General features: G+C 41.7%; 1 protein-coding gene across 1 annotated transcript in view; it reads left to right on the plus strand.

The window, feature by feature from the left end:
• LOC137320958 (aminopeptidase N-like) overlaps positions 1–16,864 on the plus strand; it is a 127,176-nt gene that overhangs the window by 96,115 nt on the left and 14,197 nt on the right. The window contains exons 13-17 of the mRNA XM_067982988.1: positions 3,420–3,475; positions 4,841–4,988; positions 6,369–6,463; positions 12,337–12,447; positions 13,635–13,802. Of these exons, the coding sequence (XP_067839089.1) occupies positions 3,420–3,475; positions 4,841–4,988; positions 6,369–6,463; positions 12,337–12,447; positions 13,635–13,802 (578 nt within the window). The remainder of the gene's footprint in view (positions 1–3,419; positions 3,476–4,840; positions 4,989–6,368; positions 6,464–12,336; positions 12,448–13,634; positions 13,803–16,864) is intronic.

Consider the following 16,864-nt stretch of genomic DNA (forward strand, 5'->3'; position numbering starts at 1 on the left):
AGTTATCAATCTAGCAGTGACTACAGTTTAAATATTTTAAGTTATCTCCAAATTGTATACAATCAAACTACACTGAAATATCAACAGTGTTTTTAATGCTCACAAGCAATTATATAGAGGTATTTTATGGATGGCAGTGAATTGCAGGAAGATATCCAGTCTTGGATGAGCCATAATTTCCTCCAGTTAAACACTGGGAAGACTGACACTAACATCTTTGGCCCTCTCCACAAACTGTGTGCCCTAGTCATCAATTCCATCCCCCTCCCCAGCCACTGTCTCAGGCTCAACCAGACTGTTTGCAACTTCAGAATCACATTCGACCCTGAGCTGAGCTTCTAACCCCATACCCTTTCCATCCCAAATGTGTTAAACAATAGTGCACAAAGCAATTACAACCTCCTATTGTTTTGTTTTCTCTTCACAGTATGAAACATTTTGAGGAGACCCATATGCAATGTATTCAACTGAATAAAAAAATGAAGGTGGTCAATTGTACGTGTTTTTTCTTAAAACATGTTTATATTAAAGGACGGTATTTTGTTTTGTGGGGTGGTTAAGAGTTAATTAAAGTGAGAATGACACTGTAATTTAATGTGAGATTTTTCCCACTGTGTCTCATGATACTTTGTTGGAAATATGCTATTATTAATGCTATCAAAGGTTGTTAATCCTTCTTAATAACTTCCACAATGATTCGGGCCCGAGTGTAACCAATCATGAAGCTTTATTATAGACACAAGAACAACGTTCAAATGTGGTTATACCAAACAACAAGTATTTATAGAACAACGTTCTAATACAGATATATCAAATAAACAAGGATGTTACAACCTGTCCCTAGGAAGTTTCAAGCTGATTCGGCCTGGTTCGTAGGGTGTGTGACCTCCGCCGTCACGGGAAGCTGCTTCTAACTTTAGTGGGACAGTGTACCAGTTTATATATCTTTCTGAAGCATATTTGCTTCTGGTAGCTTAATGACATTAGCCCCATGATGTCTGTGCCGGACATCTCCCGCACCAGGATGCCCATTGTTCCAGACATTTTTATCCATTCTATGGTGTTAATTGTTAAACATTCTATGTATCTTAGGGGGAGGGACATGCCCTTATCTTTCTGTGTATTTTGATTGTTCGGATGCAGACATTTAAGATGGCTCATCCTGTATATGCCAATCACAAAATTACCTAATTATATGAACAAAGCTTCTGCAATTAACAGAACAGGATTAGCCTGTGTCTAGGTCCTGAGTCTTTGATGATGCTTGGGGACGTTTGTTATCTGTTTCTGACAATTGGTCTTCAATGTGTTTGTTTCACGGTTTTATTGTCTCGGCAATATTCTCAATCGCTTTGCCTGATGTTGGGCATATAATTTCCTGTGGGATGCTGGCTCCCTTTGTATTCTTACAGATGCAAGGCCTGCGCTTTGCTTTTTAGCCAAGCATCTGAAGCTTTGCAGGACGGGATACATGACTATGATTTGGTCTAGAAATTGTATTTCTTACACATTTAATAGTCAAATATTCTATTGGCAAAGTATTGGCGAAGTATCTTTGAGTGAACCTGTAGAAGAACACTGGACCCCAATAAACTAACAAAGTGCCACCATAACATTTAAAAAAAACATTTGACACAAATTAGAAACACCCAATCATACAAATAAAATCAGAATACAATTATCCTCATCAACAATGCACTCTAGTCTCTGTGGTGCCCACCGGTCATGGAAAGCCTCAAGCATACCGGCAGACACTGCCTGCTCCCTCTCCAGGGCCAGCCGGACGTGAAGAAAGTCATGGAGAGAGGCTGACAGTCGGAACGCCCACCCCTAAGGGGCGCATCTAGCCTGAACCTGTGGATGGTCACTTGGCCAGGCCCAGGAGTAGATGCATAGCAAGGTTGTCCGACTTATCTGTCCCCTCCTCACCGGGTGGCTGAAGATCAGGAGCGTGGCAAGGAAGTGCAGCCAGAAAGTGAGGAGCAGCCCCTTCAAATAGTGAAACAGGGGCTACAATCTCTCACACTGTGCAGATATGGCACACGGACTTGTCCAGGCTGCAAAAATTACAAGCAGCCAGGGAGTCCATAAAGTGGCTTAACAGCCAGTTTGAGGGCACTACTTCATGAAACACTCTTCACCCAAATCTCCAAAGGTGCAGGGGAGGACTCCCGTGTAGAGAGTCTTCCATTGGGGACTCCCACCTCCACCGGACAGCAGGATGGCACATGTGTCCGGATGGAAGACGAGGGCGAGGAAGTGGAGAGTGTGTAGGAGCAGCCTGTACAGAAAAAGAAAACCCTTCCACGTAGATTGAAATGGCATGGAGGGAATTTCCGAGGGATGGCTCAAGTTGTGATGTGCAGGCTTTCGAGGGAGGATTCGGGGCCTGGTGCCGATGAGAAATTCTATCCGAACGGGAGTCAGCTCAAATGGTGAAGTTCAATGCCAAATTCCTCCAATATTAGAAAAGTGTTCCCCAAGCACAACTTTATCCAATGTTTCACTTTGGGCTTATGTCCATCGAAGAAGAGTCTATCACAAGTGAATTGCTTCTTTAACAGTAGTAAGCACAGAGAACTCCATCCAATTTGACTGGCCTTGATTTAAACATGGTTCTAGCTGTAAAGAGTGATAATAGAGCCAACGTATCTCTTAATGGGACAGATCCTTTAAGATTTTTTTTTCTTGCATTGCATTTTGTTCAACCTGGGACTTTATTTAAAGAAAGTACTAATGCCCTATTCTACTTCACTTCAGTGTGATAGAATGCAGGTTCTTAATTCAGCAATTTGCCAAACTTTGGGTCAGTGGTGAGAAAGAAAGGAAGACGTTAGCCAAGCCAACCCTAGGTATTTACAGGCCTTCTAGTGGCATAAGGAAAGGTAGAGGAGCAAGTTGCCTATCCATCCACCCTCTCAGCTCCACAATGTAATGTGACGCAAGGCTTCAAAAGGGAAATAAAATGGGGACAAAATATATATAATAATAAACTGGAGCATATTAATGCCAACCTTTTTACAACTGTAACACGGGTTCTGTTCTACATCCTATCATAAAATATTTCTGTGTCATTTCCTGCTCGTTTGAAATTGAAGCCAGGCCTATATATTAAAACTTTAAAATGGAGGTCAGCCAGCTACTTCTGAAAGGATTTAGTTTGTCTTTGCCTAGAGGCCTGGGTTTAAGCAAATACGCAAATGCTGCACAGAAACATCCACATTTTCTGTTGGAGCATTTGAGTTCAGCCAACCTCCCAGAGGAGAGTCATTAAATATTAATTACATTGAGCATGAATACAGGGTTGGAAGAAAGCCTAAATTGTAACAATTCATTGTCTAGACACTTTTCACATTGTTTTGAATTTCTTCATGATTGTTATCTACTTTTCTTTAATTCGAAGAACTCATCTTCCATAGGTTATTCCAGTAATTAACAGAGCACAGATTATCAATGACGCTTTTAACCTAGCATGGTGAGTACTGCATCAGAACAGAAGTATAGGAACTTTCTTTTATCGATTAGTTCCTTCTGTAAGTGTGATCAGAGCCTCATTACTGTGTATATTATTATTGTATTTTGATGTTTTGTTCTAATTACAAATGAAGTACAATCAACTCAACTTCAGAAAATATCCATCCTATCTATAATGGCAGAAATTGGTATTTGCATAATTAAAAAGACTCCTGATGTTAAGTGGTTAAAGTGCATGTAGTTTACTTTCTGATCCTTGACAAATATTTGAGATTATCTTTTCTATTTTACTTTTAATATTTTATTTTACTTCCCTATTGACCATGGATGGAGGGAATGTCAACCAATATTGCAAATAAACAGTTTTGTCCTGTTTTGAAATTATTTTTAAAGTAAGTCTGAATTTTCAACCTTCATCATAATAAATTTGGAATCTCCTTGACATAATTGATCACTCCTCATTTAGTGATGTAATAAACAGACTGGATGTTTCCATCTATGGAATCCTGTGCACTCTGGCCCCAATTTTAAGTTGGGGCAGGATCGGTCCGTGCGAGGGGCCCGGGCGAACAACAAGCTTGCATGTTGAGGCCCACTTTAATGCTCATTTTAATATCCAGGCCCCGACTCCCGCCTGATCCTGGCAGAATTCAGCACCTGGCTGCGAGGGGGAGCAGCAACTTGGGTGGCAGGAAGCCACCGCCGGGGACCACGGGAATGGTCTGTGGAAGTCAGGTAAGTGGTCGGGGGGAGGGCTCTGCACATGATTGGGGAGGGGGGGAAGTCTGGGGCAAGGGAGGCCCAAACTTTCCTTGTGGGGCCTGAAGGACTGCTCCTGCTCTTCCTGGCCTGCAAGGAAACTAAAAAAAAATGTAAACTTACCTAACTGGGCCTCTTCTTACCCTTGATCCAGCTCCCGGCTGTTTGACCTGGCGGGGAAGCCTCCGCTGCTTCCCTGCTGAGGCCTCTGGTTAAAATTGCAGCTTGAGCCCTGATGACATCATCGGAGCTTGATCTCCATATTTAAAGAGGATCCCGTTGGCTTGGGGTGGGTGTCCTTGCTGCCTGTGACTTAAAATTACAGTCTGTCAGATTGGGGAGGGAAAGCAATGGGTAGATCCCCTGCTTCATTTTAACTGCCCCCTCCTCCCCCCGGCCTGCTTTTTGCCAGTCGGAGGGAGCTAATATCGGGGACTCTGTTGCAAAAACGTCACAGTATTTTCAAATCCCCTTTCACCAGCTACTCGTCAAAATTAACTCAACAAAACCTCGAAAATTAAAATTAATTTTTTTTCAACCAGAAATATTGCTAAAATCATTGCAAGTTTTCAGTTAACATTATTCTGTTGTGTATGCTACGTAACAGGAGTGGACACGTTGACATCGGAATTGCTCTGAGTACAACTATGTATCTTGCTAAGGAACGGAATCTCATTGTATGGCTCATAGCCCTGGAACACTTAAGCGATCTTGAATTAATGATAAAGACAACCTATTCATATGGAATTTATAAGGTAGAATGTCCTGTGTTTACAATTCATAATTTCACATTGTATTGAGAGAGTGTGACTCAAGGCAGACTCAATAATTTAATCCTTTAATTTTATTGTGGGTAATTTTAACTTTTGATTTCAATGGAAACGAAAATCAGGAGAGGTGTTTAAATTACAGCCGAGCCCATATCGTGTGTTTTATACTGTCACCAAAATTTAAAATGACCCCCATTGTGTCTAAATTCATTGTCAAGTTGGACAATGATAGGACCAAGGAATATTTGTAGTTCCCTTGGTTAAACTATTTGTAACTGTTGGGGTCATTTAGGACTAAGGCTCTGGAGCCCTTTTGCACAAGGCAAAAATGGCCGTTTCTCTGGCAACTCTGATGGATAAAAGAGAATGGCCTCGAAGTTGATGTGTGCAGTGCCCGTTTTTCGGGCGCTACTCGGACTACTAAAGCCCCAATATGGCAGGTAGGAAGTGTTTGCAAATTTCCAGCTGGAAGTGCACCCTTCGCCATATTGAGTAAGGACAAACAAGAGGCATCTTTTACCCATGCCTGAAGCTGATGGTATGTCTTTTGCATAAGCAAATAAGGGGCCCAACACCTGTTTGAGGTCCCCTCTCCATGATTGGTTTGCCCTGAGGCAGCCAGCACCATCGCGGTTGCACTCAGGGCAACAGCCTAGGAATCGCCTACAACAAAGAAGGTAAGTAACTTACCTGAATGTAAGCACTCGTGTTCCTCCTGACCCCACATTTAGGGAGTGATTTTAAACCCCAAGAACAGGTGGGTTGGGGGCGGGTGGAAGTTGAAAACAGTATTTTTTTTGGGTTGCAACCGCAAAATTTTCGGACTTTGCATTCCCAATGAGAAGCCTGTACTTTTCCGCGCCGACGTTAAACCCGGAAATAAAGCCAGGTTGCAGTCGCAACCCAAAAAACAACTATTTTCAACTTCCACCCGCCCCCAATCCACCCGTTCTTGGGGTTTAAAATCACGCCCTTAACTCCCCTCATGATCACCGGCACTCCCGGCCCCCCGATCCTCCCCCCTGGCCCCCTCTCCTGACCCTCTTCACCGGCGGGTTTTTGACGCTTCGCCGGCAATATTGAAATGAGGCCCGAGGCTCAATATCTGGAGAGGCTCAGGCCTCACCATTCAGGTACAGGTGGGCCCAAAGTACACCCCTCACATGCCCAAATGTGGGTGCAGCCCAATTTCTAGGCCAATGAGTCTGTATTTAACTCTGTTTACATGAAACTAATGTTTTGTCAATAGGATTGCATGAGCTTTACTGTGTTATAAGGGTCAGATTCTACTGTTTAATTTATAAATAACTAATTGCACGAATACACTTATTTTACAGCTTAATTTTATTCCTTTTTTGTTTCTAGAAATATATTTACAGCCGAATTGTTCCATTTTATTATTATCTGTTGAAATTAATCAACGAAGATTTCAATAATCTTCCTAATGATGTAGATATCTTGTAAGTATTATAATTTTCTGTCCATTGATTATGAATGAACTAATTTAGCATTTACTTATATTGTACCACACATACAGTGGTTCCAGTAGTTTATTTGCCCCATAATTTACTTCTTGAACTGCTTCCCAATTCCATTAAAATGGAACCAAGGGGAGCTCTCCTGATGCCTTAGCATGTAAATGCAGGTTCCAGCGTGGTACTTATCTGTGTTCACCAGGAAGATCCCCCACTTAGTTTCTGGTCTGTGCTGAGTTATCAGATCTCAACCAGGTTACCAGTGGACTGAGCACCACTGGGTTAAGGAAGTGAAATATAAGCCTGGACTCTGGCTTCTAATTGCTATCCAATATTACCCCGTGGAAAGCAGGTACATGTGGGGAATGTGGTGAACTGTCTATGACAGGAGCCTTTCGTCTCTTTGACCTAGATTAGAATCCAGGGCAGATTTATAGGACAAAGGTATCCTTGTCTGTCAAGGTCCTTCACAAAATTAGTTTGAATAGTCTTAAACCAGGCATATGCCTACAATATAAAATGGTCCCTAATTCAGCACTAAATTGGTAGTCTCACTCAGAGAAACCACAGGAAGGTGGTCTTAGAAATAGAAAAGTGTGGTGCAGTAGGAGGTGCTCTTCTGAGGTTGGGGCTGAGACAAATTTTGGGGGTTGAATAGAGGGAGCTTTATTTTTCATCTACTCGTGTTATATCTGACGTTGGAGTGGTTGTTGCTGACACTATTTCCCAGCACTAACATCCCTCATCTTTGTGAGCAAAACAATTCATCTTTTCTTAGATCCTCAAACTGTGGAATGTCTTGCCTTCCTCAGTCTTTTCTTTTCAATACAATCTTCATACTTTTAAAATGGAAGCCTCACCTAATCACTACTTTCTGATTTACCTCCGTTACTATTTGGGTTTCTTCCAACACTCCATTCATGCTCACATCAAGTAAACACTTTTAAACGCAGTCTTCCATCTCCTATGAACTGAAATTGAGTAAATTAATTAGTGTGTTGCAGGATCAACAATTATCTTTTTAGTAAGATATTTTGCACTAGAATAGCGCATGGAATACCCACCAATACTGAATACATCCTGATCTCTTCAACAGGCAGAAAGAAACCATGTTGATAGACCATATAGTTCAAATTACCAGTCAGATTTTTGAAAAGAAACACATTTATGCAGAAGCAAAAATAAATACAGTAGACTAGTGTTACACTTACATACATCTTACTGACTTAATAAAAGTGAAAGCTCTCCGGAACCCTAGATTACTTTTCAGGATCTTTAAACTAAGTCCTTTATTAATGTTTTACATAGGTTCACACCTCTGCACCCATGGAGTTCTGTCTCACCACTCTTAGGGTTGAAGTGAGTGAACTAAAAATCCTAGGGCTGGTGCCTAGACATAACTCTCACTTCTTCTGAGGTGGAGGCCAAGATTATTTGAAGAAGTCCCCAGTTCTTTCTCAACATATCGGTAATTATGATTTTAATTATTTCAAGCACCTGAGCAGATGGGATGTGGATAACTGCCCCATCTCTGTCTGGAGAGGTGTTTACTATTTCAGGCCTGACAAAAACACTTTTAGACTCTCCATTCGCCATGATGCTCCCTTAATGGGTGTAGCAATTCCAGTGATGAACTTGAAAGTATTTTGTTCTCACAGCTCTGTTGTAGTAGCCAGAAGATTTTGACTTGATTAGGTTTTGTTTATGACCATTAAAATCAATAAAGTTGGGTCTCCTTCCCTTGGAACCATTTGTCTATTTGTCTCACTTCCAGAGTACTGCTAACAGAAACTCAATTTAAATTTGCAATACTTGGACTGGCTAAAAATACATGTGAAAGGATAAAATATAAAAATGTTCCCGTTTAACACAGGATGGATCCAGCATCCTAACAACTTTGCTTATTCTTTTGGCTTTGATGGTCTCCTGCAGTAAAGGCTCTGATCCTTCACTTTGTTTTGCAAGGAATAATCCAATGAATCATTTGCTCACAGTTCACACAATGGACGATTTACACCAACAATTCACTGTGTACAATGACTAGGGTCTGAATTTCCACGGGGGTTCTCCTGCTCATTTGGTGTATCTTTGGTGGAAGAGCCATGGAAATCCTTGAAAAATGCCATAAATGCTGTTTATGCTCTTTTTATGGAGTTTCCATGGCCAAGACTGCCTACTTCCACCTCTGTAACATCGCCCGTCTCTGCCCCCGCCTCAGCTCATCTGCTGCTGAAACTCTCATCCAAGCTTTTGTTACTTCTAAACTTGACTATTCCAGTGCTCTCTTGGCCGGCCTCTCACCTTGCACCCTCCGTAAACTTGAGCTCATCCAAAACTCTGTTGCCCGTATCCTAACGTGCACCAAGTCCCATTCATCCATCACCCCTGTGCTCACTGGCGCCTCGATTTTAAAATTCTCAAACTTGTTTTCAAATCCCTCCATGGCCTCACCCCTCCTTATCTCAGTAACCTCCTCAAGCCCTACAACCCTCTGAGATCTGGAGCCCTAAATTCTGGAATTCTCTCTCTAAACCTCTCTGCCTCTCTATCTCTCTCTCCTCCTTTAAGATGCTCCTTAAAACCTACCTCTTTGATCAAGCTTTTGTTCTCCTGTCCTAATATCTCCTTATGCGGCTCGGTGTCAAATTTTGTTTGATATTGCTCCTGTGAAACGCCTTGGGACATTTTACTACATTAAAGGCGCTATATAAATGCAAGTTGTTGTTGTTGTAAAGGAGTGGAGATTGGAGGAGGAGAAGAGAAGAGGAAGAGAGCAATAGGGAGGGAATAGGGGAGGGGGAGGGAGAGATAGAAGGGGAAATAGGAGGGTGATGGGAAGGAGGGGAGATTGAGGATAGGGGAGAATGGGAGGTTAAGTACAGCGGGGACTAAGGCAGGGAATTTATCTCATTGAGTGAGAGGGAGGCTAGCAAACTATCTCAGTGAGAGAGGTAGGCTGTGCGTTCAGTTAAGGTGGCCTTCCATTTGCCAGGGCAGTAATATCAGCTCAGTGGGTGGGAAGCCAGGCCAGGAATGCAATCTCAGCAGAGGAAGGGGGTGGTTGCAGTGAGTTCCCATTCCTTCCAGCAATCACAGATTGTTGGGGGGAGGGGGAAATTGACTGACCAACAAAAGCAATCAGTCCCGGCTGAGAATCAAATGCCTGTGGGGTCGTAACGTGAGAGGAAGAAATGCAAAAACAGCCGGGACAACAAAACATTCTCAGCAGGAAGAGGGGGTTAGGATGAGTACATGGCTTTATTGAGAAACTATCAATGGGGCCAGAGCAGGAACTGATTTGGGGATTACAGCTGGGAAGCAGAGTGCAGTGGGTCGGCCACTCTGGGAGGATACATGGAAATTTTTGTATAGCTAAATTTATAAGTGGCAGAGACCAATTGAAATTAAACTTTTATTCACTACACTTAATTATTATTATTTGCAATTACTGTTACGTTACAGGACTTTTAACCTGTTAAGAGCCATTACAGCACCATCTACAGGCATAACCAATGTAGGTCAATGAGGGCAGGGATGATTGGTGAGCAGGATACAGGCTGCAAAGTTTTGGGTGAGTTGAAGTTTATGGAGGGTGGAGGATGGGAGGCTGGCTCGGAAAATATTGGAGCAATTGGGGCAAAACTCAACATCAGTGGGAGCGCAAAATGGGCAGTAGCTGATTGGGCGCCTGTTGTACACCCCGTCCGGTTTTCCCTCTAATGGTTTTAATGGAAAGGATAACAGTGTGACGAGTTTAACGGGTGGCCGATCCACTACTGTCCATTTTGTGGCCCCTTCTGAAGCTGAATTTTACCTCCATTGAGTCCGGAGGTCACAAAGGCATGAATGAGGGTTTCAGCAGAAGATTAGCTGAGGTAGGAGCGGGGGTAGGTGATGTTACAGAGATGGAAAGTAGGCGGTCCTTGTGATAGAAGCCTGAAATAATAGTTTTCCATGCATTTAGAAATGGAATGTTTCAACCCATCCAGTACAGTCTTCTACAGGCATGCGAACAGTAAGAGGATGGGTGGGGCCGATTAGGGACCAAAAAGGAGATCTACTCATGGAGGCAGAGGGCATAGCTGAGGCGCTAAATGAGTACTTTGCGTCCATCTTTACCAAGGAAGAAGATGCTACCAGAGTCTTAGTAAAGGAAAATGTAGTTGAAATAATGGATGGGCTAAAAATTGATAACAAGGAGGTACTGGAAAGGCTAGCTGAACTTAAAGTAGATAAGTCACCCAGTCCGGATAGGATGCATCCTAGGTTGCTGAGTGAAGTAAGGGTGGAAATTGTGGAGGTACTGGCCATAATCTTCCAATCATCCTTAGATATGGGGGTGGTGCCAGAGGACTGGAGAATTGCGAATATTAAACCCTTGTTCAAAAAAGGGTGTAAGGATAACCCAACAATTATAGGCCAGTCAGTTTAACCTCGGTGGTGGGGAAACTTTTAGAAACGGTAATCTGGGACAGAATTAGCAGTCACTTGGATAAGTGTGGATTGATTAGGGAAAGCCAGCACGGATTTGTTAAAGGCAAATCGTGTTTAACTTGATAGAATTTTTTGATGAGGTAACAGAGAGGGTAGATGAGGGCAATGCAGTTGATGTGGTGTATAAAGTGCCAAATAATAGGCTTGTCGTCAAGATTGAAGCCCATGGAATAAAGGGGGCTGTAGCAGCATGGATTCAAAATTGGCTAAGTAATAGGAAACAGAGAGTAGTGGTGTCCCCTGGGGTCGGTACTAGGACCACTGCTTTTCTTGATATATATTAATGACTTGGACTTGGGTGTACAGGGCACAATTTCAAAATTTGCAGATGACACAAAACTTGGAAATGTAGTGAACAGTGAGGAAGATAGTGATAGACTTCAAGAGGATATAGACAGGCTGGTGGCATAGGTGGACACGTGGCAAATGAAATTTAAAGCAGAAAAATGCGAGGTGATACATTTCGGTAGGAAGAATGAGGAGAGGCAATACAAATTAAAGGGCACAATTTTAAAAGGGGTACAGGAACAGAGAGATCTGTGGGTATATGTACACAAATCGTTGAAGGTGGCAGGGCAGGTTGAGAAAGCAATTAAAAAAGCATACGGGATCCTGGGCTTTATAAATAGAGGCATAGAGTACAGTCATGTAAGGAAGTTATGATGAACCTTTATAAAACACTGGTTCGGCCACAACTGGAGTTTTGTGTCCAGTTCTGGGCACTGTACTTTAGGAAAGGTGTGAAGATCTTAGAGAGGGTGCAGAAGAGATTTACTCGAATGATTCCAAGATTGAGGGTCTTTATTTACGTGGATAGACTGGAGGAGTTGGGATTGTTTTCCTTAGAGCAGAGAAGGTTGAGAGGAGATTTGATAGAGGTGTTCAAAATCATGAAGGGGGTAGACAGAGTAGATAGAGAGAAACTGTTCCCATTGGCGGAAGGGTCAAGAACCAGAGGACATAGATTTAAGATGATTGGCAAAAGAACCAAAGGTGATATGAGGAAAAACTTTTTTACACAGCGAGTGGTTAGGATCTGGAATGCACTCCCTGAGTGGGTGGTGGAGGCAGATTCAATCATGGCTTTCAAAAGGGAACTGGATAAGTACTTGAAAGGAAAAAAATTGCAGGGCTACGGGCATAGGGCGGGGGGGGTGGGACTAGCTGGATTGCTCTTGCATAGAGCCAACGTGGACTCGATAGGCCAAATGACCTCCTTCCTTGCTGTAACCTTTCAATGATTCTATGATTCTATATATATATATAGATGGTAGTTTAAGGTTAAATAACAGTTTTTTTATTGCAAATGTGAAGTCACAGTAAATAAATGTCACTGACTTGCTTCTACTTAACTTGCCGTCCAGTTCAGTGTTCGCTTCAACTCTTAGAACAGTGTGTCGACTTGATCTAAGGGACTGTGTGGATCGAGCAACAGGTCTTTATTCGCAGTGGATGAGTAATCCAAACAATAATACGTAAGTGTTGGCAAATTACAAAAATCAACAAAAACATTAAAGATCTTGGACCTTATTTCCAGATAGCAGCAAAAATGGGACAAAATGGGATGATTAGGCCTACTGTCACATTCCCATCCTGAGCTCAATTTCCCTCCCCAACTAGGGGAAGGGAGAGGGGACCCAAGAAGGGAAACTTCCCCCCTTATCACTGCTGTCTTCAACATCCCCAGGGACCGCCAGAAGAAATGTGGCAGTAGGCCCTGGGTCAGTGGTAGCATGTCCGCAAATTACTTCGTTGGAAGTAGAGGGCCTAGTAGTAAATTCTTTTCTCTCCATAATGGCCCAAAAGTATATCTTTTTAAGCCTCGGTCGTGGCCAAAGCAGGAAGATCTGTTGGCTTCCCCTTTGGGTCTCTTTTGGCTCCATTAGCTTATGAGCCACCTCTTTCGATGCTGCCATGGCAGTCCCCCCTAATTCACTGTCAATCTAACTCAGGATGACAGATGCTTGAAATGAAAAATGCCACAGTGCAGTCGAGGATGCTCTTCTAAGGTTGAGACTAAGGCACATTGTTGGTGCAGAGTGGAGGGAGCTTTAATCTACATTTAAACATTTAGTGAATTTAAAATAAAATTGCTGGACTATAACTTGGTGTTGTAAAATTGTTTACATTTAAACTGACATGGGAGTGCTTGAATTTGAGCTATATTTGAAACCTATTGTGAATTAGAATATTTTCAACAAAAACATTTGTGCCTGCCTGTCACCCACTCTTCGTCTGAGCCAAGGGATAATGCAAGACCCACTAATCTAAAGAGAAATTGTAAAAAATTAAGTGTAGCAGTTACAAAAAAAATTGTCAAAATTAATTTTTAAATTATCTTTGTATTGAATCCAATATTATCTACAACACCGGCATGGACCTGTTGGGGCGAATGGCCTATTTCTGTGCTGTACATTCTTTGTAACACTTAAATCTACTGAAGTAACTGCTGAAAGGAATACTAGTTGACCATTAAGTGAAATTTTATGAACTTGAATAGATAGAGGTAACTTTCCAATGCTGCATTCTTGGCAGGGAGTCTCACCTGTCATTCAGACAGTCATCAGAAAATTACCCTGAAATGTCAATTTTATTGTACAGAATTTCTAGAATGAATAACTGAAGGAAAATATGAAAACATTGCCACATTTTTGTCTTTCAGAATTCCAAATGATCTCGGAGACATAATCTACTGTGAGGCCATTAAAGCTGGCACTGAAAAGGAATGGGATTTTGCATGGACAATCTTTCAGAATCATACTTCAATACAAGAGGCTCATAATTTACTTTTTGCTATGGGTTGTAGTAGAGAAACATGGATTCTAACAAGGTATTAACTTTCCAACATGTAACAGTGTAAAAACCCAGTCTTATCTTTATAACTATATCATTTAAAAAAAATTGTTGTGTTTCCTTTTTGTGCAATTTTGTTGGACAACAGTAATCATCGGTCCTTTTCAATTATTAGTGTCACTTACCAGAAGTCTCATGGGCCAATAGTGATCTTATTGCAACTATTTTCAGGAATCTCATTGGTCATTAGTTATCCATGTGACCATTCTGTTCATCTCATTTAACTAGAAATCTTATAGGCTGCTGGTAAGCACATGATCAATTTAATTATTCCATGTTTAAATGGGAGGTCCCTGGACCAATGTCAATACAGGAAGGAATGACAGGAGCAGGGATTCATTTGGTCTGTGGTCACTGCTGCTTATCAGTCCCTGGTAACCATATGGCTGTTTCCATGCTAATCTCTGCTCATTGGTTTTGAACACTGTGATAGGTCTGTGGAAACAATGTGACTTAAAAATCTCACCTGTCATTGGTCTGTGGTAACCACTGTTCATTTCTGCCTGGCAACAATTACAAAGTGACATAATAGTTCATTTTCAATTCATTTTTCGAGGGCACCAAAAAATCTATTCAAAAATGTGTTGAGGTTGGTAAATTTGGTAAGTTAGCATTGAGATTGCAGGAAATATATAAATATAAGTAGGGTATAACTTTGCAATGTTCTGCTACTGGCATAGAGCTTCACTGGGTGGGAGCATAGGTCGCAGATTCAGCCCTTCAAATATTATAGCCCTATCTTCGACCTATGCTCCAGTTGAGGTAGGCTTCACACCAGGAGTAAAGATTTGCAAAATTACCCCAATATAGAACAATACATATCTATACATATATCTATACAAATATCTTTATATATATCCATCTATTTTATATTAAAAATGATGAGTGGTCTCAGGATTCCAAAAATCCTGCACCAATAGGTGCTTCTGTCAATGAAATGTAAGACAACAAGTTGATAATAATGGGACATCACCTAATGTTACGTGACAGCTTAAACATAACCCTAATTAAATGTCAGGTAATGGTCCATCAAACCAGTCAGCAATCGTGGCATCGCAAAAACCATCAGGAGTAGTACGTAGTACTTTAAATGAGCTGTCTCAACCTCAATGCTTTTAAAAAAATAAAAGCAGAAAAATTTAACATTAACAACAGGAATGAATTGCATGAAGATGGTCGAACATGGAAAAAGTAAAGTGAAAGGGTATGTTTAAGAGAAGCATGGATGCAGAAGGCAGAATCATAAATAATGCTGGTAACATAGAACCCAGAAAGTTAGAGGCATCATAACAGCAGAGAAGTAATGGAGCAGGACTATCATAAAAAGAACGCAAGCCACAGGGACATGCAAGGTGTTTATCTGAACCAGCATGGGTGCACATGTCTTCACAACTATCACCCAAACCCCCTGAGCAAGTTTTCACCCCCAGCCTGCTGATGAAGTTTTTGACCCTTTCCCCGTTGAGCCAATTTTAGCCCCATCCCCCCCTTTGGCTCTAACTTCCCTCCCAGCTGAACAAGTTTTCACCGCTCTCACTATCTGAAAGCACTACAGTGAAGTTTGTAAGAAAGGATGAACTCAAATGGAGAGATAGGGACAGAATCTTTGACAGAAACTCTCCCCGGTCAGCAAGAAGTGAGCAGGGGAGCAGTTAAAATGGAGCGGTTCCATTTCCAGCTCTGTTCCCACCAATATCCCATTTCAACGTCATTGATTTTGGTGGCAGATGAGCCTCCCGCTGGACTCCGGCTGACGAATGTGGGACCTTGATGGCATTTTAACCGGCTCCCAAGCAGGGCGCCCATGGCGGCCATCCCACCAGTAAAGCTGCTGTGAAGCCAGCAAGTCCCTCAAAAGTAAGCTAAAAAATCTTTACTTAGTGGGGCCACTAGGAAGGTTCGGGCCTCTGCTGCCCTGTCCTGTTCCCCTCCTTAGCCGCAAAACACTTGCAACAACCCCCCTCCCCGACTTACCTTGCTGCTAGCCGCCTTCTCTTGATGCCGATGGTCAGTCTCCAGGGAGACCGATCTTCAAGCCCCTCTCTACCGCTTTCCACCCGAAAATGCTGGAAATACTCAGCAAGACAGGCAGCATCTGTGGAGAGAGAAACAGAGTTTGCGTTTCAGGTTGATGACCTGTCGTCAGGACTGGAAGAAGTAAAGATTTAACAGTTTGACTCGCCATTCAAATGTATTGAACGGTGTGAAGTTCCTATACTTACCTCACAGGCTCTAAACTCGCCGAAAAAAGTTAAGGCTTGTCCATTCCACTGTAAGTACCCTTTTAATGGTGTGGTAAGTCTCAATGACTGCCAAATAACCTCTCTGGCACTGAAAATTAACTTTAACAAGTGTGGAGTCTCATTCCTTCATGATTTTAATTGTTGTTGGACATTTAAAAAAGAATTAAATAAATTTTTATTTTTTTACTTTTTCTTTCTGTCTCTTTTATCTCTGTCTCTTAATTCAAACTTTCTTTCCCTCTCTTTATTTCGCTTACTGTACCTGATTTGACATTGAATTCACTATTCTAACTTACACTTCCTGGTTCAGTCTCTGCGCAGCTTATTAACGATACTTCAATCTGATTGGTTAAGGAGATACACAGTTACTTGCCCTGTTCACACAGGTCCCAGATGCCCTGTAGAGGGCGACGCATTTTTTGGCTCAGTAATTTAGAGGAAGTTGTTGCCATAGAAAGTCTATGAGCAAGTGCAAGTCTAACAAATGGCAGAATCTGGCCCAATGATTACAATACATTTTGTATAATTTATATTTAATATCTGATGATTGTAAAATATTACATTGAGTAAATTAGATTTAGTTAATGATGATTTAAATATATTATGGTTTGTATTATGTTTACCATACAATTTTAATATTATTCTTGCACATTCGGGGAATTAACAGCCTTCAATCTTAGTGGGAGATCCTGTATAAAACTCTAATCATAAATCTCCTATTGAACTTTTGTAATTTCCATAATGTTCATAATTGTATCTTTTACTACTGTTCTACCCGTGAATATAATGATTGTGC

The sequence above is a fragment of the Heptranchias perlo genome, chromosome 4, assembly GCF_035084215.1.
Source record: "Heptranchias perlo isolate sHepPer1 chromosome 4, sHepPer1.hap1, whole genome shotgun sequence".
NCBI lineage: Eukaryota > Metazoa > Chordata > Chondrichthyes > Hexanchiformes > Hexanchidae > Heptranchias > Heptranchias perlo.